General features: G+C 38.2%; 1 protein-coding gene across 2 annotated transcripts in view; it reads left to right on the top strand.

Annotated features, from left to right (window-relative positions):
* The window catches only part of Pcgf5 (polycomb group ring finger 5), a 57,547-nt gene that overhangs the window by 6,938 nt on the left and 37,410 nt on the right, over positions 1-13,199 (top strand). For both annotated transcript variants that reach the window (XM_004632067.2, XM_004632065.2), the window contains exon 2: positions 11,583-11,679. In XM_004632067.2, the coding sequence (XP_004632124.1) occupies positions 11,583-11,679 (97 nt within the window). The remainder of the gene's footprint in view (positions 1-11,582; positions 11,680-13,199) is intronic.

Below are 13,199 nucleotides of genomic sequence, written 5' to 3'. Positions count from 1 at the left end.
AGTCATTATTGCAGCTAGTAGGACCACAGCAATTAATATGATAGACATGGTCTATGCCTTTCTGGATCCTGTGTTCTAATAGGTGAGAGGCATTATGCAATTAAGAATGACATATAAGTTTCTGTACATAACAAGTGCTATGAAGGAAGATGAAGGAGAGAGGGATCTTTCTTGGGTGTTGCATTTGTGCAGAGACCAAAATTATAGGAATAAGCAAGCTACAAAAAGAGTGCTGAACATTCTTACCCAGGTTTTCTCACAGAGACAAGACAGAAATGTTAAGAAATATAGCCAGTAAGTGCTAGAGTTCAGTGGAAGCTGATAAGGGAAGTGGTGTCAGAGAAGCTCTTGCTTTCTGCTCAGGAGATAGTAAGCTTGCGTGTTAATCAGAGTCTTCAGTAGGTGTTTGGATAGGTCATGGTGTGACCAGAGCGGACCCTGGCCCTCTGCAAAATATACTGTGGTGCTTCCTCATTTTCTTCTTTCTTTGATCTGCTTAGCTAATTATTGTCTCCACTTTTCTGTTTAACATGGCCCTTCTTTAAGGCCCTCTTCTTTGTGAGATCTACCAAGGGGTCACCTGGAAACTCACTTGATCCCTTTCAAAGCCATGCCTTTGGTGAGCTAAGGACCTTTTCGCCAGGCCCCTTCTTTAAGGGCCATGTTAAACAGTATATAGAGAGAAGCAGAGACAGAAAGCCTCTTCTGTATTCTCCTTCACTGTAGAACAGTTATAGTGTACCCTAGCAAGATCTGAATGTGTTATTTAATTCTGAATGAACAGCCATTATAATGAAGAAAACAAGACATACAATGAAGCTTCCAATACTGTGTTGTTCATATGTTATTTTAGAGTAAAAACCTGTTTTAGAATAAAAAATACCCAAATAGAAATTATATTTATAGCATTAGTAGTTGCAAGTACATGTTTTTGGTTGTACTGTAAATGAAATCATTGGTATACCATGGTATTTTGTCAGGAACTGGTTGTTCATTCATTAATGTGCTTATAGTATTCATTTGGAAGACTTTTAAAAATAGGAAGAATTATAGATTTTAAGTAATCTAGGTATCACTATTACTAGTTAGAATGATTAATTAGGGTTCAGTTAGCTTTGGCACTATGCATTAGTGAGGACTGTTTAAATAACTGAAGAGTGCATCATATCAGATACTAATGGACAAAACTATGGGGTAATAGAAGTTAAAAATGAAATTATTTTCTTTATTAACCTCTGAAAATACTAAGTGACTGATAGGGCAGTATGAGAACTGAAAACCAATGTTTGAGTAAAAGTGTACAGTTTAAAATAAAAAAATTAAGGACTAGAAGTTATGGTGAGTGTTCAAGCATGTCTGAGAAGTAAAGCCCAGAGATTGTCAGTGATGAGCAGCTACACTCTGGTCTTGCGGCCAAGACAAAATTTTTTTAGACACTCAGACTTTTTACGACTGCTGATGTTTCGCACAGACTGGTTTGTAACAGTGTTATAGTGTATCAGAAATGTTTGAGCCACTGAGCAAAGCTCAGAGGATTTAGAATCCTCAATCACTGACATTACTGAATTAATAAGTATCAATGTTAAATTTTAATAAATATTAAAGTAACTCAATCTAATGGTCAGAATATTATTGGTAAACTCAAAATCTTTCTTTTGGCTTTAGTTGCAAGTGTAGAATTCTTTCTAACTCGGCTATAGTAACACTTGGTAGGCCCTAAAATCTTGATTCTCTTAACTACTCCTAACCCTTTGAAGCCTCATTCAGTACAGTTTTACTGAACACTACTCCTTTCTGATCTTCTTCTGGGCATTTACATTAGGTGCTACAGAAAAAGGGAACGTCATACTGGGAGAGAGGGATTATTTGGTGAGATGCTACAATTTAAAATAAGCCGTGTTCTTGTTCGGTTTCATAAGTGACATACGAACAAAGACTTGATGTAAAGGAGTGAGCTAATCAGATATTTGAAGGAGGAGTGTTTCAGGTGGAGGCAGCAAGACAAGACACCCAAGGCAAGAGGGAGCCTGACCTGTGGTAGTGGCAGAAGTTACCAGATGGTCCATGGCCAGTGGGGCAGACAACAGTGAGTGCAGGAGCATTAAAGAGGTGATAGGAACAGGCACTGTACACAGTCGTTACAGGGCCAGTGTAGGGACTCTGGCTTTTATTCTGAAAGCGAAGACCCCTTTCAGGTAGCATTTTGAATACACTAATGGATAATGTCTTTTTTTTATGTTTGAACCAGTCACTCCAACCATTCTGTTGACAACAGACTTGTTGGGCTGGGGATGTAGCTCAGTGGCATATGCACCTGCCTGGCAGTTGTAGTCCCGCTGGTAGGAAGCTCCTGCAGTAGTCCAGGCAAGAGATAGTGATGGCCTGCACAGTGGTAGTGGCAGAGGTTAGCAGATTCTGAATACATCTTAAAGGAAGATGCATACTGCTTAATGAGTTGTATGTAGATCATGAAAAGAAAAATGAGTCAAGGACAACTTCAGAACTTTGACGTAAGAAGCTTAGAAGGGCAAAAAGTCATCGCACTGAGGGCAGAAGACCAGGAGGTTCTTTCATGTTACTTTTGGAAACTGAGTGTAAGCTGTGAGGTAATCCAAATGGAGATGTCCACTTAGGAGCTGACCATATGAATCAGAGGCTTGCTAGCATGTAGACCATATTCAAACAATGAAAACACGAAGGGAGTGAGCATATGGATAAAAGAAAAAGACCAGGAACTGAGTTCCAGGGCTCTTCAGCTTTTACCCATCGAGAAGAAAAGGTGGGAACAGTGAGAGAGGAGGAAAACCCAGAGCAGAGTCCTGGAAGACAGAATCAACATACAGTGTTGGAAAGAAGGACCAACCATAGCCAGTACTTTCAGTAAGATAATTCTGAGAACTGCAGGTCATGCATCATCTTGTCAAGGACATTTCAGTGCAGCACTGAGTAAAAGATTAGATACATGTGATAGGATGACAATTTTTTTTTTTTTTTTTTTTTCCAGAACCAGGGATACTCAGGCACTTGCGCTTGCCAGGCAAGTGCTTATTCTTCTGAGCCATCACCCCGGGCCCGACAAATTTTTATTTCCTAATTTTTAACTATTATTCTGTAAATAGTATGAAATGAGATGCAAAGCAGAACAGATTTGGAGATAGTAAGTAGATGAAGCTCTGTCAAAGAGTTCTGTATGAAAGGAGAACAAAATGTGATAATTAGTAAGGGAAATCATGTCAGCAGAACACAGTGTTTTGTTTTACACTGAGGAAATAGAACGTTCGATGTTAATAAGAATCTTTAGTAGGGTTTTAGACTGATCACAGTGAGGGGAGCTAGCACACAGGTTGGCTTTAAATACGTGCAGTATTGGGAACTCTGGAACAGGCCCGAGCACAAAGTTTAGATGCTAGTAAGTGTGGTGGGAAAAGTTGTCTTATCTTTGATTCAGTGGTTTTCTTTTTTCTTCTGTTTTCAGTAAAATAGCAAGTGAGGTCTTCAGTGGAGAGTGAGGATGGAGGAGGATATGATGGGGGTTGAGGAGAGGAGAAGTGTGAAGTAATGGCCGTGAGGCATTGAGTATGACTGCCTGGCAGAGGAGAAACCCCCTCCATGAGGTTCATGGTCATGAATGTAAGGTGAGAGACCAGTCGGCATGGTTGCATGTTTTTTCTCCCACATTGTCCAGCTGTAATGTTGCAGAAGCAGAATGTCTATAGAGTTGGATTTAGACAGGATTCCAGTTAATTGAGGAAGCATGACCAAAGAAGGGAGGGCGTTTTAGCCAGCTTTGTTACTTTAATGCAGTATCTGCAGCCGGATGCTTATCAAGAAGATAGGTTTATTTAACTCACAGTGTTGGAAGCTCCAAGTTCAAGGTTGAGTGGCAGTAATTGGTTTTCCTTGTTATGAGGGCTCTGCAGGTATCCTGGCATGGCCGAAGCATACGTAGAAGCAACCAGTCATATCTCAGACCAGGGAGCAGAGAAGAAGGACCCAGGCTTGCACCTTCTGTAACAGCCTCTTTGTGAGATCTACCAATGGGTCACATAGAAACTCACAGGATCCTTTTTAAAGCCATGCCTTTGGTGAGCTAAGGACCTCTCGCTAGGCCCCACCTCTTGAAGCCTCCATCTCCTCCCACAAGATGCTCCAAATCAGGATTGAGGAGTCATCCACATCACGGGGGCAGAGGAGTCAGAGTAGAAGAGGGCAGAGCTGTCAGAGCAGGGGTTTGTGTGAGGAACAGATTCTTTTTGTTGTCATAGAATTGATATTAAAGGAGGGGGGCTGAGGGCCTAAGCACTCATGGAGCTCTTCCTCCTTCTTCCCAGACTCTGAGTCCCACGGGACTCCATAAGCCAGCCTGCGGAAGCGGGAGTCTTTTCTGAATTCCTTGACTGGTCTCCCAGCCTTCTCAGTCTAACCCCAGTGTACTTAAATCCTAGTTTCTGTTTTGAACCTGGTCAGAACTCTCAATTTTGTTGTCTGTTCCTTTGTCCTAGGAGGAAAAAGCAAAACAAACCCACCAAAACCAATGAATAGTCACACAACTATATTTCTTATTCAGTGAAAAATAGTGCTATTCTTAAAATTTTTCATGAAATTGCAATTCATGAGGCCTTTGAAAGAGATATGTCTTGTTAACAATATAAAACAAAGATGCTCATTAGTTCCTTACAATAAGTAAAACAAGGATATACTGTCTCATAGAATTAATTCTGGAATTTTTTTAATTAGTACTTTGCATGTAGGAATATGTATGAAAAGTATAAAACTGATAGCTCTTTTGTTCATGAGTTTCCTTATAAACTGTTTGCAGACAGACTTTTCAAGACAAAAATTATGTATGGAAAATGAGTATTGTCAAGAATAGTACATAAGGACCATGGTATGTGGTAGAGCACTTATCTAGCATGTGTGGGAACCTGAGTTCAACCCTCAGCAACACACACACACACACACACACACACACACACACACACACACACAGTGGTATCTTAAGATAGTAAAGGACTTAAGGAAAAAGGAAAAAACATGCATGTAAGTAGACGGTTAAAACCACATGATTTTAACAGAGGACAACCACTGATTAGTTTTAAAAACAGCATTACTAATGAATGACATTCCCAAGGACATGAGACCAAACTGTAATTGCTTTATCAGTGATTATAGAAATAGTACTCAGAAATGTGTAGATTTGTGTGTGTGTGTGTGTGTTTGTCCACTGTCAAAAGATGGAAAGAGGTGTAGATGAGCCGTAAACCTAAGGTAGCATCTAATTTGTGGGCCTTGTATCTGTTGTAGACACACACACCCTCAATATTTGAAAATAGGATGTGGGATAGTTCTATCATAGTTCAACCATGAAAGTCTGTGTATAATAGTGTACCAACCAGGCCAAGGAGATAGCTCAGTGGTGTAAGCGCCTCCCTGGCAAGCACAAGGTCCTGAGTTTGATTCCTGGTACAAAAAGTAGTGTACCAACCCATGTATTTTCAAAGAAGTTGAGAGGCAGAGTATGCCAGTAGATCTATACTTCTGGACTAGTAGATCTATATTAGTATTGGTGTGATCTTAAGAAATGTCTAATGGAAAAGTACTGGTCAGTTTTCCTCAGAAAAAGAAGTGCCCTAAGTACAAAAATGGGCAGCTTGTTGAAGTGAAGCAGTGGGTCTTGTGCTCATAGTCATACATTTTTTTTGGTACTGGGAATTGAGCTCATGACCTCATGCTTGCTGGCAGGCATTGTGCTGCTGAGCTCTATCTCTGGGCCCTCTACACTCATACTTAAGTTGCAAAACTGTACCTGAGCTGGAAATGGCTGCAGGGCATGAATACCAACACGATAGCTATTTCCCATTCCCTTAGCAAGATGTCTGTATTTACGATAGATGAATGAAACTAGTCATAGTCTGATGCTTATTTCAGTACTTTACATTGATTTTCCTTTTATGATTTTATGTTCATCTAGAAATCTGATTTTTGTAGCACACATTTATTGACTATTTACAAGTTACCAGACACTATAAGCCAGTAAATATTATATGTATTATATTTCTGATTTAATGCCTATAAGGACTCTGTAAGGTAGATATTTGTATTCTCTGTTAGTTGTACTCAGAGGCACAAAGTCAGTAGTTTGCTTAGTGGCAACAGTGGCTCTTAGATCTAGGCAGCCTTCCTCACACTGCCTGGAGCAGCCATGCTCTGTTGTCATGGCTTCTCAGATAGATGTGCATTGCAGCCACATTAGTCACGTATTCCTCGGGTCCTGTCTTGTCCTGTGATAGTGACTTCCTAATGGTAGTAGCAGCAGCATGACTCCTGATTATGGTGTAGCAGAGAGCCAAGGGCTGCACTGAGGCAGCCAGCAGGGTCTGGTGAGGAAGCTGTATCTCTGTGACCAGTTCCTGGCCTTCCCTGGGTCAGTGTTCTGCAGTTGTCTTGTGGCTGCAACAGTGAAAGGGCTTTGCAGAGTTGGAGTCCTGGTGTTGCTCTCCAGGATACTATCCTGCTTTCATTGGTCTATGATGAAACCTGGGATTCTGTTCTTTAAAACATCTCATTGGTGATTCTAAGTTTGAAAAAAAGCTGCTTTAGATGATACAGTGGCCATTTTTCTGTTAATTTATGGAACAACCTTGTTCAAATGGAAAGAACAGTAGAAGGTAAGGAACACTGATATTTATGACAAACTAAATATGAAGATCAATTAAAGACATGAAATTTTGATGCTTGGGACTAAATTTCATTCATACTAAGGTACATTATATAGTGGGTTGGATTTTAAGCCTGGAGCTGCATAGCCCAAGAATGAGGGCACCTCTGCCTGCACTGCCTACACAGTGGGCATCCCGAGACTGCCTGCTCAGACTCCCTCCAGTGCTGTGTTTGTGTTCCTCATTTGTCAGAGGCTGTACTATGAACCATATAATGCTCTGAGCCCAGAGGTTGATACATGGTTAGTGCTCAGTAAATGCTAGCATTTGTTATTAAAGACGTGGTGAGGGGCAGGGGAGTAGCTCAGGGCCTGAGTTCAATCCCCGGTTCTGCAAAAAAAAAAAAAAAAAAAAGACTCAGTGAGCCTAACTTCATTTCTCACCCTGGTGTTTTATGTGGCTGTAGCATCTTTCGCCACAGAATCTGGTGAGAAATGAAGACTGTAGTTGGTCTCCATACATAGTCTTAACTAGAGACGAGTAAAACCTTTTAAACATTATTCTGGGACCAGGTGAGTTAACCAGTGCAGCAGTTGAGCGTTTAGAGAACTTGGCATTAAGTCTTTAAGGTGTATTTTAAATGTGCTTTTTCTATTGGTATAGATTTCAAATTATAAAGTAGGATTCAAAGGTCAGTTTTCTGCTGCAGAAAAGTTTTCTAAGCTAAGAACAAGGGAAATGAAATCTTTCTTGGTGTTTTTTAAGTTTTATTAAACTTCTAGGTTTTACTGAACTTCTGGGTTGGATTTCCTGAGGTCTAATTTATATGAGGCTGTACTTTATTTAATGGCCTTTAAAATCCATGTGGGTGATGCAGTCTCTAGAGTTACTATTTTTTGAAGGAATAAAGAAGATACCTAAGAGAAGTATTTTGTACAGAATATGCTAGAAAAAGATCTAATTCTATGAGTTGAATTGTGTAAGGCTTCCAAATTAATGTATAAGGCATTCTTATTCAGGGATCTATAGAAATAAAATTATAAACACAACTATCATACCCAGCAGACTACAGATGGACTCAGGATTCAAATATTCCTCTTTAGTTCATGCTGGCTTCGTGACTTTAGACAACTTGCTAAAGTTCTGTAATTAATTTCTTCATCTGTAAGAGACCTGAGAATGCTAGCTTAATAGGGTAGTAGTGTGGACTAAATTACTAGACTGTGTTGATTTAAATATGTTGATTAAGGCATATGCACACATATGACAATGGTGGCAGACAGGTAAATTCTTTTATACACATTTATGACTGACGATAACTGCTACCAGATTATCTGAACAAACAGTAAAAAATATTATGTTGGTTAACATTTTTTAAAAAGTTATCTGAATAAGACATTTTTATGAGAAGTAGTTTTTAGACATAGCTTCTGGGGAAAAAATTATGCTAGTTCATATCAGAAAGTCTGGACTTGAGTCTGTGCTGCCGTTCAGAGCAGGCAGGTGACCTGGCCTAATGGAGACATCTCCTTTTTCATCTGCTAAAGTACAATAAAGTTCTGTATCTCATATATTGGTATAACAAATATGGTCAACTCTTGAAAGAAGGTTCTATCTCTATTTAGAATGCAAATGAAGTGTAAGCCATATGCATAAATTAAAATTTTCTAGTAGCTACTTAAGCAAAGAAGTGAATTTAGTAATATATTTAACCCAGTATTTCTAAACTGATCATGTCAGCATGTAATTATCATAAAAATTACTGAAGGTTTATTTAGTAGTATTTTAAATTTAGTGTTTTGATTTTTAATAATTATAGCACATCTCAGCTTGAACTAACCACATGTTAAGTGTTCATTACCACACGGGACTGGGGGCTATGGTATTGAGCATTCCTCACCTAAATGTAGACCAGTATCCCTGTCAGTGTTCTTAGGTACTAGTGTTAGGTTGGCCTCAATTAGTTTATTCTTAAAACTGCACTGCTCTGATACTTTTGGCTAACCTAAGTGAGTGTTTGCTCGGGGCATGACATGCACCTCTGTTTACGGTCAAGGCTGGTAAATAACAACGGGATGTTGAGTCCTTTGACTATATAAAGCTTTGAACCACAAGGATTGAAACTCCAGGTCAGGATCAGGATCTCTTTTTCAGCCTTTGTCAAATTTCTGAGGCTTAGGTAGGATCCCTGGAAAAAGCAAATGCCAGCAATCCAAACAGATTCAAAGTCTCTGTCCTCCATTTCAGTGTGGCATAACAAAGCAAACTTCTCAAAAATTAGTTTGACTTTTTAAAAAGAACCTGGGGATAGTAGACCTGTGATCTAGCACTCTGAGAAGTTGAGGCAGGAGAACTGCAAGTTCAGATCCAACAAGGGTAACTTAATGACTTAGTGAGACCCTATCTCAAAATAAAAATGGTGGTGGTGGGCAGCTGAGGATGTAGTTTGGTGTAAGAACCTTGGGTTCAGTCCCCAATACTGCCCCCAAATAAAAAATTAGTTAAAATATACTTAAAATCATTTTGGGGGATCAAGAGATTTGGGGGCCAGAGAAAGTATTTAGTTCTAAATGGTAACCTTAAGCTAGCTATCTTTTGAAACATGTTTTCTCATACTACCTTTCACGTAAATTTGGAGATTATTGTGAGGGTGGGAGTGTGTTGTCCTAAATTGTTGATGGAACAATGAAAGTAAAGTGTGACATTCTAATACACTCCTTTACAAAGCTGGTTAAGTGTCACCTTCTCAGGGAGGCCTTTCCAGATTGCTCTGTGTCCCTGCCAGCCCCCAAGCTCTGTCTACCTTTTTGAGGTAGATAATGAGATAAAAATACCACTCATCATGAACTGAAATTATTTGCTGGCCTTCCTAAGAAGGCTGTAAGCTCTATAACATCCTGGCCTTTGTCTACCCCTGCATCGTCTAGTATGATGACTAGCATTCAACAAACGCCTGTCAAATCAGTGAATAAATTTGTAAAGCAAAAGCTGTTATTTTATATGTAGACTAAATGATTTTAAAATTAAAGGTGTGCTAGATTTCTTCCTGATCACTGTTACTGTAGCCAGTATATAAAATGTTTGGATTTTTCAGATGTAATCTCACTGTAGGAATTATAGCTTCACTTTTTTTGTTATTAATTTTATTGAGATTAACTTCACACTTGACTAAGGTAGTTGAAATTGTAGATAAAGAAGGGGAAAGGCATACTTTAAAATTAAATTATGAAAGGTGATATATCTTGATGTCTTGCTGAAGATTTCAGATTATACAGGGTATTAATGAGTATAGGAAAGGGAGTTGGATTTAAATTTTATAGTTCACAATCTATAAATGTATGAATGTTTTGGGGGGCAAGATAATTGACATAACATGTAATTAGAAACTTACATAAAAGGTGAAAGAGATTCATTCTCATAACCAGAGAAATTAATATTAGTTGGAGGAAATGTGGGACCGTGTCAGGCGATGACCCCAGATCACCAGTCATATATGCATTTTCTTTGTACGAAATCTTAATTTAAAATTTTTATTATTTTTGCCAATTTCTGTTCTTCTGTCATGCCTTTGTACCACTCTACTTCCTTTTTTCCCCATAATTTTATTGAGAAAAAATAGCAATGAGACAGTTTTCAAACCAAATTGGTACGACAGTTTCAATAATTAACACATTGCATACATTCTTCCTAGTGGTTAATTGCTGTATAGGATGCGGACATGATATCCTATTTACAGACACCATTAGAACAAATCCCTCTATTCATTAAGAGAATGTAACTATATATCTATCCTAACCATTTTGAATACACAGATACAAAATGGACATTCATCTGTATCCCCTTTTTTTGTTTAGTTCCGTTATTTGAATATTATAGGTGTGTTAACTGAGCAAAATATTCTAAAAGAGTCCAGTAGTCCATAATAATAGTACTGGGTCTTCTGCTTCACTGGCAGTGTCAGAAATTGTTGACCTGAGTCCCCTACAGCTCAACATAACAGCATGGCTTTACTTCTTATACTTCGTTTTTATACTTTTCTGCTGGATGGTTAAGACCAAGTAAAGCAAGACCTATGCAACAAGAGTTGTAGCTTTTGAGTCTGCCAAGGTCAATGAAATCCCCTCAGGATTTATGCTGAGATCCTGTACCTCAGATTGTAGAATCTTTGTCAGTGCAGCCATGTGGATGAGTCACGGCCATTGCTTGGCCAATGTGCTCTCTGTGAAAGCCCGAGAGAATGTTTTCTGTCCATGTGACTCTCCTTAGGGACACTCTACATCATCGATCACTTTCCTCTTTGGCCCCATAATCTTCTTGATCAGAAAATTTGGGACACTACCAAGTTCCATGACATTACAGTACAAGTTCTCATATGTCCTGAGTCTTAATCCACTCTGCTTCCTATGCCTTTGACTCTATGGAATTCTAGTTCCTATAAGTACAGATCCAGCATTCTCTGCAAAGGGCCGAAAATCTACTGTAGCTCCCATCTTGTCCCAGGAGAGTGCCTTACCAGAGTGAAACAAACATATTGAAGACTCAGGTTTTGTTAAAAACTATGTCACATTGAAACGAATTTTCTAACAAAAGAGGTAAAGGAAATCTTAAACGTTATTTTTCCCTGCCCTACTTCTTTAAGTGAAAAATACTTCTTTTGTATAAATGCACTAGTTTTTAAAAGGAAAATGACTGAAGTATTATATGGCTTGTGAATATAAAAGCAATAAGCAAAGTAGGATTTTTTTTGTGTCACAGCCCTAGGCTTTCATTTCACTTGGGTTTTACTATGGTGTTACAGTTTTAAAATTTTATGAAATTTGATTAAACAATAGTATACTACCGTATTCGATAATGTTTTAAGGACTGCATCTACTTAAGTGATACAGATGATCCATTTTAACCTAGTACCTTCTTTTTTTTCAGTCTGTAAGACTTGTATTGTTCAGCACTTTGAAGATAGTAATGATTGTCCCAGGTGTGGAAACCAAGTTCATGAGACAAATCCTTTAGAAATGCTGAGGTAAGGAAATGTATTTTATAGCTAATCTAATTTAAATTTTATCATGCAGATTTTGTTTTATTACACATTGTTTCCTAATGTCTTGACAGTTGATATAGGTCCTAGGAATTTTATGATTTTCATTTTTAAGGAGTTTTAAGATTAAGACTGTTTATCTTAAATATTTAGAAAATTCATTTGAAAATGAAAATGTAAGTTTGTGTTTGGTTTTTAGAATTATTTTAGTTGCAGATGCCAAAAGTGTATATGGTAGCCATAGTCTGGACACACTGCATTGCTTCAGTATTTTTATAGAGGTGTCAGTGCTCATCAGTGAAGAGTAAGAAAAAGAGGATGTGGAGAGCTTAGGAGGAAAAGTACAGCATGCTTCCTGGCAGCCTCAAAGGCACACTTTGGCCGCAGTCGTGAACTTGAAGGGATGTGGTGCTTTTCTTTTTCAGCATGGTACAACTATGGAGTTCATGGAGAGTGGAATTTAACTAGCATTGTTTTGGTTTTTGTTGTTGTTGTTGTTGTTGTTTTGTGGTACTGGGGATCGAACTCGAGACCTTATAACTAGCATTAGTATTGTGCCAGACAAACCTGAGCAAGTAAGAGGGACAAGCGAATCAAATATATATGATTCTGATAATTGACTACAGATCATATCAGTCTGACCTAGATTAAGAGGACATCAATGTGATTTAGGAATGTCTTGGAGAAACAGAATGAATCTAGTTGATTCCTGATTGTGTCTACATGGTGAGAAGAATTATTTTTGAGAGTTTGGGCATTTTGGTACATGGTAAATTGAGGATATTCTCAAAAGAGTACTTTGAATATTTATTTATTTATGTGAGGGGTTGAAGCTAGGGCCTCCTACGTGCTGAACACACACTCAACCTCATAACATAGGTGCTGTTATTAAGAAAACTATTGAGGGAATATATTGGTGATAAAAGTATATTTGGAAAATGGAAATAAGGATAAAGCATATGTTGGGAGGAAAGAAGGTGACAGATAATGTAAGAGGACTAAACTTTTAAGGAAGTGAGAAAAATCACAGCAGAAAAAGTAACATTTTTTGAAAGAAAAATATCAAATACTAGAAGAAAGGTTAAATTTGAAAATGGTTATTTTTGAGATGGTAGTAATCAAAGTGCAGTGAATGGGGGGCCTGAGAATGTTCTATTTTAGTGTAAGTTTTTAAAGGATACTATTTTTGAATTATATATGTATTTACTTTTAAATGATAAGAAAAGAAGTACTGTTTCTTATGTATTACTATCATTAAGCAATCTGGGAAAAATTTGTGAATGAGTTAGTATTTGAGTTGTCTTAAAGAATACAGTTAATACCAGTTTGATTGGAAAGTAAGAAGAGTGCTTGAGCCAGGATTAAAAACAAGCAGAAAACCAGAATAGAAAATAGAAGGAATTCTTGGGCTGAGTAAGCCAGTTGACTAGAAAAGAGATGTGAGGGCCTTCCGGTTAGCTCAGTTGTTTAAGCGCCTGCTTATGCAAATGCAGTCAGGTGCAGGG

This window comes from Octodon degus, unplaced genomic scaffold, assembly GCF_000260255.1.
Source record: "Octodon degus isolate 3935 unplaced genomic scaffold, OctDeg1.0 scaffold00046, whole genome shotgun sequence".
Lineage (NCBI taxonomy): Eukaryota > Metazoa > Chordata > Mammalia > Rodentia > Octodontidae > Octodon > Octodon degus.
This window is presented reverse-complemented; position numbering and strand designations above follow the sequence as displayed.